Raw genomic sequence first — 12,836 nt, forward strand, 5'->3', positions numbered from 1 at the left:
TTGGCCATCTAGTTAATTTTTTCTTCAAATCAATCACTTTAGTTAATAAATCACAGAATACACTTAAATTAAAAGAAAAATAGTGGGTTTTAATTCATGTTTTCTTAATTATTAATGAAAAAATTGTATATTGAAATTTGCAGCTGTTGCCATGGTAACATAAATAAAATAACCGTCTACAAAATGCTGTCATTACGTAGGTGGATCATTATGGTATATATGGGTGTAATTTCATGCTAAAATGTCCACAGATTTTAATAACATTACTAGAAATGTAGAAGAGGTGAAAATGTTTTAAATCTGGCAAAAAGAATGCGGCAGGATAAGGGTTAAAATGGTCCATACAAAGATAAACAAGTCAGTAACAAGGTCTATATTATAAAACCATATACCTTTAGGCTCCCCTGGTGGTCTTTTGTCTAGCGACAGTGTTGGAAATGAAGATTCACATAGGTACATACCTGTCCTAAGTCATAATTGTTTTACTTGCCTCATTCTAAAAAATAGTCGCAATAAACTTCTTTTCCCTTCCATCACCCAAGCATGGACCCTTCCTGAAACCCGTTCCCATCATGAGAAATAATGATAAAATCTTGAATTTAGCCATTTTCTTATTGCTGTTCTCTTCTTATTTCTGGCCAAAACGCCATCAATGTCGTTATAAAACAACCCACCTGATAGTTTATCAAGTGGCGGTGAATCTTCGAAAGGTTGTCCATCTTCGATAGAAACATCTAAAATAAAACAACATATTGGGTTTCTTTAAATAATAAAAAAAATGATATACATTCAAGATTTTGGCGAATAGATGACCAGTGTATATAACTTGTGAATGTTCCCGGGGTAGGGATGGAGTTCACAATAGTTACTACATGTATATAGATATTGCATTTAAACTAATTTGTTCAGATCTACTAGCACATATCCGTGACCCAGTTCCTTGTGAATTTGGTCATTCTACCTCTCTCCCAGGACCCTAAGGGTGGGGCACAAATAGGAGAAAATTAAGCAAATTGTCTTGTCCAGGAATACCATAAAAATATCAAGTTTGCAAATTTCGTTAATGTCATTCCGCCCTCCCCCCCTCCCTTTACCCTCAGGGAGGAGACAAATTCCTTAAACCATCTAGCATATAGACAAATGCATTTAAACTGTCATATCTTCAGAACTACTAGACCATTTCCAACCATTGTGACCATGTGAAGTGCTATTGCAAGTATCTTCTGTTGTAATAAATTACTGAAATGCATAAAATCCTTTTCACTATTTGTAGTATTCTAATATCAGTGTTCAGAGTTTCTGCCAGAGGGTATGAAGGGTAAAATTATGTACTCTAAAATGTTGGGAATTAATGGGGTTCAGGAACAGATGCAGGACCATGATACCGATAATATAATGCTTTTTAATTTGACAAAATCAAGGTTCAAATGTTGTTTAACAGTCTTTGATTCGTGTATATCCATATTAATACTTAATTAAGACATGTTGCCTGGCGAGTAGCAGTCCTGAGTTGGCTAGTGATCTTGTTGATTTACTAGACAACAGGGCCCCGTTCCACGAAAGAATTGTAGCTACGGTTAATTGTAGTGACTTAAGGTAAGTTTTAAAACTTTACAACCGTTCCACAAAGTTGTAAGTGCCCCTTTAATGATTAGTGCCCCTTTAATGATTAATATAGTGCGAATTAGTTAAAGAATAAATTGGTTACCAACTTTTCAGAACATCTTGGATGTATTCATTGGTATCGGACATTCATGAAGTAACTTTGTCAGTTATGTGCTAAGCGAAATTTGCCGAATCCATAAGACATGAGTTATCTCCCGTATTTTCTTGTGAAGGTTGTATGGCCTACAATGTTTTTCATGGAACACCAAGTTTCATTAAAAGTATTTGGTATGTACTAGATATATTTTTACACAACAATTAGTATCTTTCTTAGAAAATTATCAAATCATCATCTAACTACCATTTGACATCTGCGTTAGTGGCTTATAACTGCGTCGTATCTCACAGTAATTTACGACAATAGTAAGCTGTGCCACGTCGTGGAACCGGCTGGCAAATTAAGTTTGCGATAGTAGGTATTTATGGCGATAGTAGTCCTAAGATAGCTTCATGGAATGGGGCCCTGGCGAGTAAATATAAATTGCTACTTTGCACCTCATCTAACGCTTTTAACCATATGACCCGTATCAAAAACAAAAACATTAAAAAAAATATTAAAATCCCTGAGCTACGTTTCGTAACTTCGTTACCATCAATGTCAAACCCATACATCCCTCTGGAATAATTAATTCACAATCATATACAGACATTGGTGAAGATGGTGGTAAGCTGGAAACCATACGGATATAATCGGACATAAGCACGAAAATCAAGATAAAATGAAACGAACAAATATTCAACTGTAAGGAAATTACATGGCAGATGGAATATATTATGTCTAGAACATAATTTTCATCATTTATATAAGAATACATGTAGTTTGTCATGTTTTGCGAATATTTATAACAGAAATGTATAACAGTTATAAATTGTATATAAATTGCAATTTTATAATAAATTAACCTATAATAATTAACCCTTTAGACCCTTCCCATAATAAGGCACTTTTCAAGTGGCGAGAATCAGAACTACAGTCTTGTGACATCAGAGGGGGGAATGTGTGAACAGAATCCTTAAAAAGCATAAACAAAAACACTGAGGATTTGCTGATAATTCGGGGAAACTGTCAGTCCCAGAGTGATAGTGGATCTGTGGCACTTTATGAAAAAGCGGTTGACCTATTCTTGAATGTGTGCTCCAATACAGATTCTGGTCGTGATGGTGGTGTGCCCACACATTCTCGGAGAATTGCTGGATACAAGCGTCAGTATATAAACAAATTACAAACAGAATGAATAAATGTTTAACGACACCCCAGCACGAAAGATACATCGGCTGTTGGGTGTCAAACTATGGTAAATGTAAACCCAATGTGATGATCAACATCAATATAAAAATTCAACAGTTAAATAAAAACACAGTGTAAAGGACTGTGTAAAAATACAAATATCACAGATAGATATAATTAAAATTTAGAATAAAATTCACTATCGCGTAAAAACTGCAATAAAAGTTCTGGATGGAATCGAAATGATTCCATTACAATCCTTTTTCAAATAAATCTTTTCGAGTTGCTGACAACTGCTTACACTCCACCAAAATGTGTCGCACAGTCAGAAGATACTGACAGTGCTCACACTGAGGTGGAGGATCTTTCTTTAAAGGAAAAAGAACTGTCTTTTTATTTCTGATTCTGATGTTGCACTGGTCTGGTCGTTGATGGTGAACTATCTCAAGATAGCAGTGTTGACTCCAAATCTGATGAACATGTTGCTCTTGATGACATAGATTTAAATGACATTTCCTCAGACTCATCATCCTCGGATTTGGATTCTGCTGATGAATTTTGATTACTACTCATGGTCATTTACTTTGATATGGCATAATGATATATTATATGCCAAAGCCTGAGGAACAATCACCCCTGTATGGTATAGCCGAGACTTGGGTCAAACTGTTACAAATTTGAACATTTATTTAGATATTTATCCAGATGTGTTGAAGGATCAACAGCTTTTATTTATTTTACACTTAAATTTCAAAACGGTCAGCGGTCATTGGTTAACTTTATATCAGCCTTGTGTGGAATGACAGTCGGATTAGGTAAAACTGTAGATTGATTGTTTTTTGTGTTAATGTTTTATTCTAATATGTTGATGAGTCAACCATTTTTATTTATATTTAAATAGATGGTTTAACACTGGATAACAGTAACTTTATACCAGCCTTATATAGTGTTTAAGTTTGTTATGGTAAAACTTTAAGATTTGTGGGTTTTTTCCATTTTATCCTGATATGTTGATGGGTCAACAATTCTTATTTTATTATATTTACATTTCAAAAAGGACAGCCTGACATTTTTGGTAACACTTTAAAATTGATTGTGTGTGTGTGCTATATCAGGGGTTAACAAATTTTCAAAAAAATTACTTGCCACAGGGCAAGTGCCAATTAGATATTCACGTGCCCCATATATTTTTCTCACTTGCCCATACTTCTTAAGGTAACCAATTGTGTTACTCCTATTTAATTTAATACAGTGCTTAATAATGTAATAATATTGAAAGTAATTGGTTTGCTTGCACAAATAAAGAATTTTGCCAATAGGTAACAACACTTACTCAGGAAGTACTAAATGTATATGTCTGTCCAGTAGTATCCACTGTCTTCTCTATTTGTTGATTTAAACTTTATTTTTTAAATAGTGTCCCTTTGTTGATTTAACATTTGTTATTTGTTTGGTAGTGTCCACTTGTTCATCTCAATATAATTATTGTGTCGATGTATGTATTAGTGGCCGTGGATGTGGCGAGAACCCTTTCCACTTGTGAGCCATTCTTTTACAGCTGGCATTGGTTGAAACATTTTTATCGATTTTTGCCCAAGTGTTATTATTGTGAGTATATCATTTAACATTCTCTGCCCCAAAACACTTCTCTGGGATGTTTTTACCCTGTTCATAGTTGAGAAAAGTCTCACAAACAGCCGTGGTTGGGCTCAAAGTAAACATGAGCTCTGTTAATGTTTTTAAATAGTGCATGATTGGTAAACAACAGATTGCAGCCTTGTATTTTTAATTTATTGAACATAATTTATTTGTTAAAAACTATTAATAAAGCAGAGAAAAAAAAATCATGTATGCTTAGAGGGCATCGTACCATCATGATTATGGCGTAGGGCTGATGAAATCTAACTTGTCATGATTATGACGTAGGGCTAATGAAATCGAACTTCACCTTACCCGTTCATTTTACACGGACGTAGATTTACATTTGCAAAGTACTGAAAAACATTAAGTATGTTTTGCTACAAGGTTTATGATATCTAAACTAAAATATCTTGCAACGTTTATAAGAATACAGTTCATAATATGTATGCTTTTGTTCAAGTGAACTCGGAAATTATAAATGTGCTTTATGCTCCCGTTCATTTGCAAAGAGTAGATTCCAGAGTCCACTGCATTAACGTCTAATATAATTTGAATATGACAATGTTTGCAAGGATTAAACATTTTGATTGCATTCACAAGGCATGTATATTTTATTTTTATTTAAAACCCATACCAATGATTAACTTGTAATAATGCATACATGTAATAAAATTCACATCTGTCTATTTATTTTACAATAACAAATTTAATCACAAACGAATGTATTTGTTTAATGCATTAGATTTCCAATGCCCTAAGACTTGAATTATTTCAGGAGAAATTCCACCCATGGCCAATGTGGTTGCTGTACATATTCTAAAAGAATGTGACTTATAAGAAGCCTGTGGCAACCCCAAAGAAGTAATTAACTTCTTCAGTACTGTACTAAATTGATATCTTGTTAAAGGGTTTCCATCATTATGTACAAACAAATAGCATTTCCTGGCTGGTCTAAACAACAGAAATTCTCTTATGTTATCAACAAAACAAACTACACATCCTTGTATTTTTGGAATACATATCACCGTACCTTTACCCTGTTGATCAGTCTTTGAATATCTCAATGTTACAATAATGTGTTTGTTTGTATCTAATTTGATATCTGAAATTAATAAAGGCCTATTGTATGCCCGAGAAGTGGTATAAATCAATTCGCTTACTCTGAAAAGACCCCAAAAATACAGAACAATATACTGCTCTGAATAAATTCAATTCATATGTAGATGAACAAATGTATTTCAATTCTGTATGTATTAATAATATTATATTGTAAGTAATTGGTGCTCTTGAATCTGGTCGGCCTTGCAGTCTCTTTAAACCCAACAAAGCTTTTTTAACAATGAAAAATGATGTTGGATCATCCTGTTATTGTAATTTATGAATGTAACTAATACCAGATATGTAAGTAGTTACTGTGGCCAGTGCTGACTTCTTATTAGAATGATAACCTATAAATAACAATATATGATCAAGTGGAACTGGCCATATGTCACCAATATGTATACTTTGCCTAAATTGCGCAACATTTTTGAGAGCATTACAGTATGCAGCCTTTGTGTTATTTGATATAGCTGCACCTAACAATCTTTCAAGTTCACTGTGAAGACTGACCAAAACTTTGTTGGAAATACAGTTTCCTTGTAATCTGCCTGTGATGCTAGTCTTCTGAATTTGTCCAACTGCAAAAACGCGACAAACTATCTGTTAAAATATTAACACTACCTGCGATATACTTTGCTTTAAAAAGTATATTTCACTTCAAACAGCGAAGTACAAATATTCTCAACAATATCAAAGCATTTGGCGATTTAGATGTCATAGAATTGATAATGGCTACCACAGATTGATTATCTGAATGAAATAAAACTTTTTTATTTCGTAATCTATCACCCCAGATAAGAATGGACACTAAAATAGGAAAACATTCTAGAATGGTTATACCATCTGCATAACCTTGTTTAAACCAAAAATTTGGCCAAACAGCATAGGTCCAACTGCCATTATAATAAGCCCCAAAACCATTTCCTTTTTTAGCTGAACTGTTAGTATAAAGATTTTCATGTTCACTGGTGATCCAAAATTGATCCTGGAATACAGAAATCCCACTGAATGATTTGAAAAATGTTAACCATATATTCAAATCACTACACATTTCAGCTGTTAATTAAATTCGTTAGCCCAATTGTAGCGTTAATCAAACGTCTACAAAAAGTACGACCAGGAACAACTGCACGACATGCAAAATTGAGAATGCCCAACAATGACTGTAATAACCTCAGTGTGGTTTTGTGTCTGTTTAGCATATCAGAAAGTTTAGCTACAATATCCATGACTTTTGTCATGGGAATTCTAATCAACATATTAACTGTATCAATTTCAAGCCCTAGATAAGTAATTACCTGCTGTGATCCTTCAGTCTTCTCATTAGCAATAGGAACACCTAATCGACTGCTTAAAGCAAAAAATGCAACTGAAGCTAATTGACAGTCACTAGAGCTATTAGATCCAGCAAACAAAAAATCTAAATAGTGTATCATTTCACCACCACGTAATACTTTAATGTAAGTTTTTGCTAAAAGTGCCCCTTTACCCAACCTTTGTACCATATTAATAGCTTGATCAAATTTAGTATAAGATACAGAACACCAACAAGGATCAATAAAATCATTAACAGATGCATGTTCTGGATACGACAAATGGTGAATCACCCCAAATTCCCCTGGACTTTTCTTTGCTACCAAACACAAAGGAGATACATGCAATGTAGAAATAGGTCTAGATATGAATGGCCCAGCTACTCGACCCATCTTTACTTTTTTTATATCAATTTTTAGCTTAGCTAATGTAATATTTTCCATCAGTGATTTTAAGTTTGGAGCCTCTACTGGCAAACGTGGACCTGTGTAATGTATATGAAAACCATATGTGAAACCTTTAATTAACTGCATAGCAATATCATCATTTGGGTAACTTTTTAACTCCTTACAAAGAATACTAACATTTATTGGTGTAAAGCCCAAACTAAATTTATTGCCTTTTTTCAACACCAGCTTTGTACATAACCTGGCTGTGATTACCACTGGCTTTGTTTCCCTGGGTACAAAGGGAATCATTCTTACCCCTATTACAATTTGTTTTAGGATGATTCCCATGACAAACTAAGCAAACATGTTGATAATGACATGGATTCCATTTGCAATAACCTCTGTTAAAAGCAAAACATAAGCCTCTAGTACCCCGACTCCTGCCAACCTCACTTTTCAAAACTGAAGGTTGAACTGACCCAATAATCTTTGGGACTGACAACAATCTGAGCAAAAGATCAGTTTAATTTTGACCAAGACTGCTGTTTGACAGATTGGCGTAACCTAAACTGTTCATCATAATCTCTCCGTCCATAGCCTGGCGACCTGGCAGCAGCATCTCTAATGATTGACATATACTGTATTAGCTCAGCTGCTTTTGATGGAAATTTATTAATATAAATATGCATAAAAATAAAAAATGCATCAGACCACCTTTCTATTGTGGGAATGATATCCTTACTAACACATGGCCGAGATTCAATAGCCCCACTATTATTTACAAATAATGTGCCTCCAGAATAAAATTCTTTTTACTCTGCAGTGCCTTTCAATAACATTGTTAAATTAATGTACTTGAGAGCCCACATTTTTTGGCGTAACACTATGTGAACATGTAAGCAATATCATCTTCAACCAATCGTAACATAGCTGGTTGGCCTGCTAAATGAGTCAAATTCCTTCATAAAAAAACCTCTCACATGAACCTGATTGTGCGATGGCATCGCTTTGAATCTGATTTAATATGTAACCCCAAATGTTATTATTCATACCATGTTGAGCACTTGCTCCCGATGTGGCTGGGTCAACAGATACTTGTTATTGAACTTTTCAACACATTGTTTTCCGTTTTGGTGTTAATGCATTGGCAAGAGTTCCGATCGTTCCAGCATTTAGGGTTAGGGTCAGTTCTCCTTAGAGCTATGTAAATGCTCGAATAATTGGAACTCTTTCCAAAGGTTTTACCGAGATTTGTAACAAAATTTAAAAATAAAAACAGTTTTAAGTGTTAATTAGTCACTTGTCATCGGGCATATGCAGTTAACATAATTACTTGCCCAGCATGAAAATTCCGGCGATGGGATTTTTTAACCCCTAAATATTCTGATATTAGTAGATTGATCAAAAAGTTTTTAAAAAAACAAATCTATTTTACATAAATATTTCAAAGTGGAGACAGCACACACCAGTCTTGGTCATTCTTAAAAATGGTCTACAGGCTGGTAGGTACTGGGTTCGGATCCCAGTCGAGGCATGGGGTTTTTAATCCAGATACCGACTCCAAACCCTGAGTGAGTGCTCCGCAAGGCTCAATGGGTAGGTGTAAACCACTTGCACAGACCAGTGATCCATAACTGGTTCAACAAAGGCCATGGTTTGTGCTATCCTGCCTGTGGGAAGTCCAAATAAAAGATCCCTTGCTGCTAATCGGAAAGAGTAGCCCATGAAGTGGCGACAGCGGGTTTCCTCTCAAAATCTGTGTGGTCCTTAACCATATGTCTGATGCCATATAACCATAAATAAAATGTGTTGAGCGTGTCGTTAAATAAAACATTTCTTTCTTTCTTTCTTAAAAACGTTTAAGATCGATGTACATGTAGGTGCTTTATTCTGTTGTAGCTGGAGTTGACAAGTTCTACAGGTAACACTACATGAATAGACATTTGATGTTAGTCCAATCTTATGTGCAATAAAAACTCATTAATGAGTTAACTTTATGTTATACTGAGCTTTTTGTTTATTATTTAAAATAATATTTTTAGATGTCATATTTTAGAAAATTTGTTTCCAATTTTCATTATTATTCATACTTATCTAGTACTAGCACAACAACAATGCTATACGACCCTAAGTTATAACCTCCACTGCAGAATTATCTCCCCTTGCCGGATGTATGACATACACCCGCGCATGGGTAGACCGTATATCCTCATTATCAATTCAAAGTCCGGAATGACTGAATAAAAAAAGACCTCCCTCGGGGGCGGGGGGGAGGTAACAGTTGTTGTGCTAGTACTAGGTAAGTATGAATAATAATGAAAATTTGTCTTATTCAACTTACCGTACTAGCACAACAACAATGCTATAACAGACGTGATATAACACCGTTAAAGCACGAGAATTTAACATTAAAGGGAGGAGGTAAGAAAATAAGGAGGACTTACCAATTCAACCAGTAGTGTTCGTCTCAAGTAATGATACAGTAAAAAGCAACCCACATCATACGAGGTATAAAATGTCAAAGTGACTTTTAAACTGAAGGACTATAACCACAATTAAAAGTAAACCCGCACACCAAGTAATGGTAAAAGACACTCGACTGCCCAAAATAGTCAACCATCCAGCCCCCCACTCTCCAAATAGGAGGTGGAGAACTATCTCCCGGAAAGACTTTCGCTAGCGACCAGCTGAAATAAGGGTCGGCCCCTACTCGTAGCCCTGCGCACCGAAACGACTTGCTGCCCCACAATGACTGATTGAATCCGCCAAGTTCCGTCCAGACCAACAGCCATATCACGGAAATAGAACTGGTCAAACCCCCAAAACCCCGCACTCATGACCTTGAAAATGTCCAATGAATCATGGAAATTAAGGGAAGCAGAAATCACCCGAATCTCATGAGGTCGAACGGAGAAATTCTGCAGAACATGATCACCCGCCTTCTCATATGCCAGTTTGATGGTTGCAGCAATCCATCTCAACAAAGTATTCTTCTTAATGTCTTCCGGCTGGCACGTGGAAGAGATAAACAGTCTCTTAGTGTTTTGCCGGAGATTCCTAGTACGTTCCAAATAGAATTTCAAAGCCCACACCAGACAAAGAAGTCTATCAGAATTATCCGCAGAAAGCGTACGAGATAAACACTGAATAATTGCCGGAGGAAACTCTTCCCCTGGCACCTGGTTCTTAGCCACAAAAACAGGATCAGTATGTAATGTAACTGACCCGTCCGTATTGTAATCAACCAAGTCATGCAAAAAAGAATGAATCTCACTAATACGACAGCACACCGCTAGTGAGACCAGAAACAAAGTTTTCCACGTCAATTGATGGAGACTGGCGAATTTCAAAGGCTCGTAGTACTTGCCTTTGAGTGCATGCAGAACCAGAAAAACATTCCATTTTGGCAAAATGGAAGGCTTCTCAACCGTGTTTTGCAACGACTTAAGCAAGTCACTGCCTCAGAGTAGTGAAAATGGACGACCGGTGACTTCTCACTGTTTGAACCTTCAGCTGTCTTTCCTGGACAAGAGCCAGAAAGTACTCAGCTAAGTCATTAACAGTAGGCAACAAGGGATTCACGTCCCTCTGTCGCCCAACGAACCCAAGCGCGCCAGTGACACTGGTAGACCCTCTGTGTAGACTGGCACTTCGAGGAGACGGCGAGCTCAGCAACCCGTTTAGAAAAGCCTTGACAGGAGCTGAGGAAACCAGACTTGAGATGCCCAACTCGGGGCTACGAGCGTGACACGACAAGCTTGCTTTCTGATCTTTGCCAGAACATTGCCAAGCAGAACCGGTGTGGGAAAGGCATAAAAATCCAGTCCCGTCCAGTCCATGCTCAATGTATCATACTCCAGTGCCAGTGGGTCTGGTACCGGCGATACAAACACTGCAGGGCTCGAAATGCTGTGTTAGTACATGCACCGGTGCATGTTGATTTTTGTGTGTGCGTGTAACTTTTAAAACTGGGTGCACGCGGTGCATGCTAATATTTTTCAAGTAATGTGTATTGCGTAAAAAAGTTGATAACTTGCTTAATACAAAACACAAATATTCATACGTTTTTGTAATAGGCCTATTATAGATTTCTGTAAGGCGTTTACGTTGGGTGAAATTTTCAAATTTGATCAAGAATCAATAATAAACGCAGTTGTATAATGTTCCGGTACTGTTAATAAATAAATAAATATAGGTATTGCCGAATAATTCCGAATAGCTTCGTATAAAAAAAAAAACGAAGTTGCCTTATTTTTGGTGCATGCAGAATTTTAATGGTGCATGTAACTTTTTTTCTCCATTTCTAGCCCTGCACTGGCAACTGTCTGTTCAGGCGAGTGGCTAACATATAGAGTTGAGGACTCCCCCACAACTGAAGAACTCGATAAACCACCGTCTGGTGCAACATCCACTCCGTCTGAACAGGGGAACGACGACTCAAAGCGTCCGCCAAGACGTTCAGGGATGAAGGAATGTGTTTGGCCGATAACATCACTCCCCAATCGTCACACCATTCCAGAATCTCCAAGGCCGCATGACTCAATGACACGGATTTGGTGCCTCCCCACTGATTGAGGTACGCAACAACTGATGTGTTGTCCGACTTCAACAAAATTTGATGATGTCAAATAACGGTCCTGAAATGGAGACAAGCGCAACACCGCTTCCATCTCCAACAGGTTGATGTGACGACTCTTCTCGGAAGAAGTCCACACCCCTGACAGATGTTGATCCAAAAAGTGTGAACCAAACCCCTCGAGGGAAGCATCGGTAAACAGGACCAACTCTGGAGAAAGTGGGTGTAACGGAATGGCCTGGGACAAACACTTGTCCACTAGACACTCTTGGATCGGGAGAATGAACCAAGGTCCCAATGGTATCACCAAATCCCAATTGAGACCATCCCACACTCGGGACAAATGCCATTGAAGCGGTCTCTTGAACCGTCTGAACCGCACATTCAGCACTGCCAGCAATTCGAGATGGCTTAACAACACATGAAGCATGCGCACCAACGCACTTTGCTCCACCAGAAGACGTTGTACCAACTTCGTGAAATTGTGAAATCACGAATCCGTCGGACAAACGGATGTCTCCACAACGTTGAAAACTACCCTGAGATAAGTGAAAACCTGTGTTGACACTAATTCCGACTTGACCCAATTGGGAATAAATCCCAATCGGAGATTCATGTCGATCACAAACTCCACGCCCACAAGACATGCCGTCTGTGACGCAGCCGGAATTAACCAATCGTCCAGGTAATTGTGCATCCGTATACCCAACAGATGTACATGCCCCACCACTGCCTTTACTACCTGAGTAAAGACGTGAGGGCTTGTGGCCAATCTGAACGACAGAACTCAAAACCCCAATGGATTAGTACATGCAGGTAGGCGTCCTTCAAATCGATGGACGCCAACTATTCCCCCACCTGAAGCAAAGCACGGACTGACTGAACTGTCTCCATCTTCATAGATGGAATAACTCGCCATTCT

General features: G+C 37.3%; 1 protein-coding gene across 1 annotated transcript in view; it reads right to left on the bottom strand.

Annotated features, from left to right (window-relative positions):
• The window catches only part of LOC121379726, a 32,264-nt gene that overhangs the window by 9,483 nt on the left and 9,945 nt on the right, over positions 1 to 12,836 (bottom strand). Inside the window, exon 4 of the mRNA XM_041508376.1 lies at positions 675 to 734. Coding sequence (XP_041364310.1) covers positions 675 to 734 — 60 coding nt within the window. The remainder of the gene's footprint in view (positions 1 to 674; positions 735 to 12,836) is intronic.

Source organism: Gigantopelta aegis, chromosome 8, assembly GCF_016097555.1.
Source record: "Gigantopelta aegis isolate Gae_Host chromosome 8, Gae_host_genome, whole genome shotgun sequence".
Classification (NCBI taxonomy): Eukaryota; Metazoa; Mollusca; class Gastropoda; order Neomphalida; family Peltospiridae; genus Gigantopelta; species Gigantopelta aegis.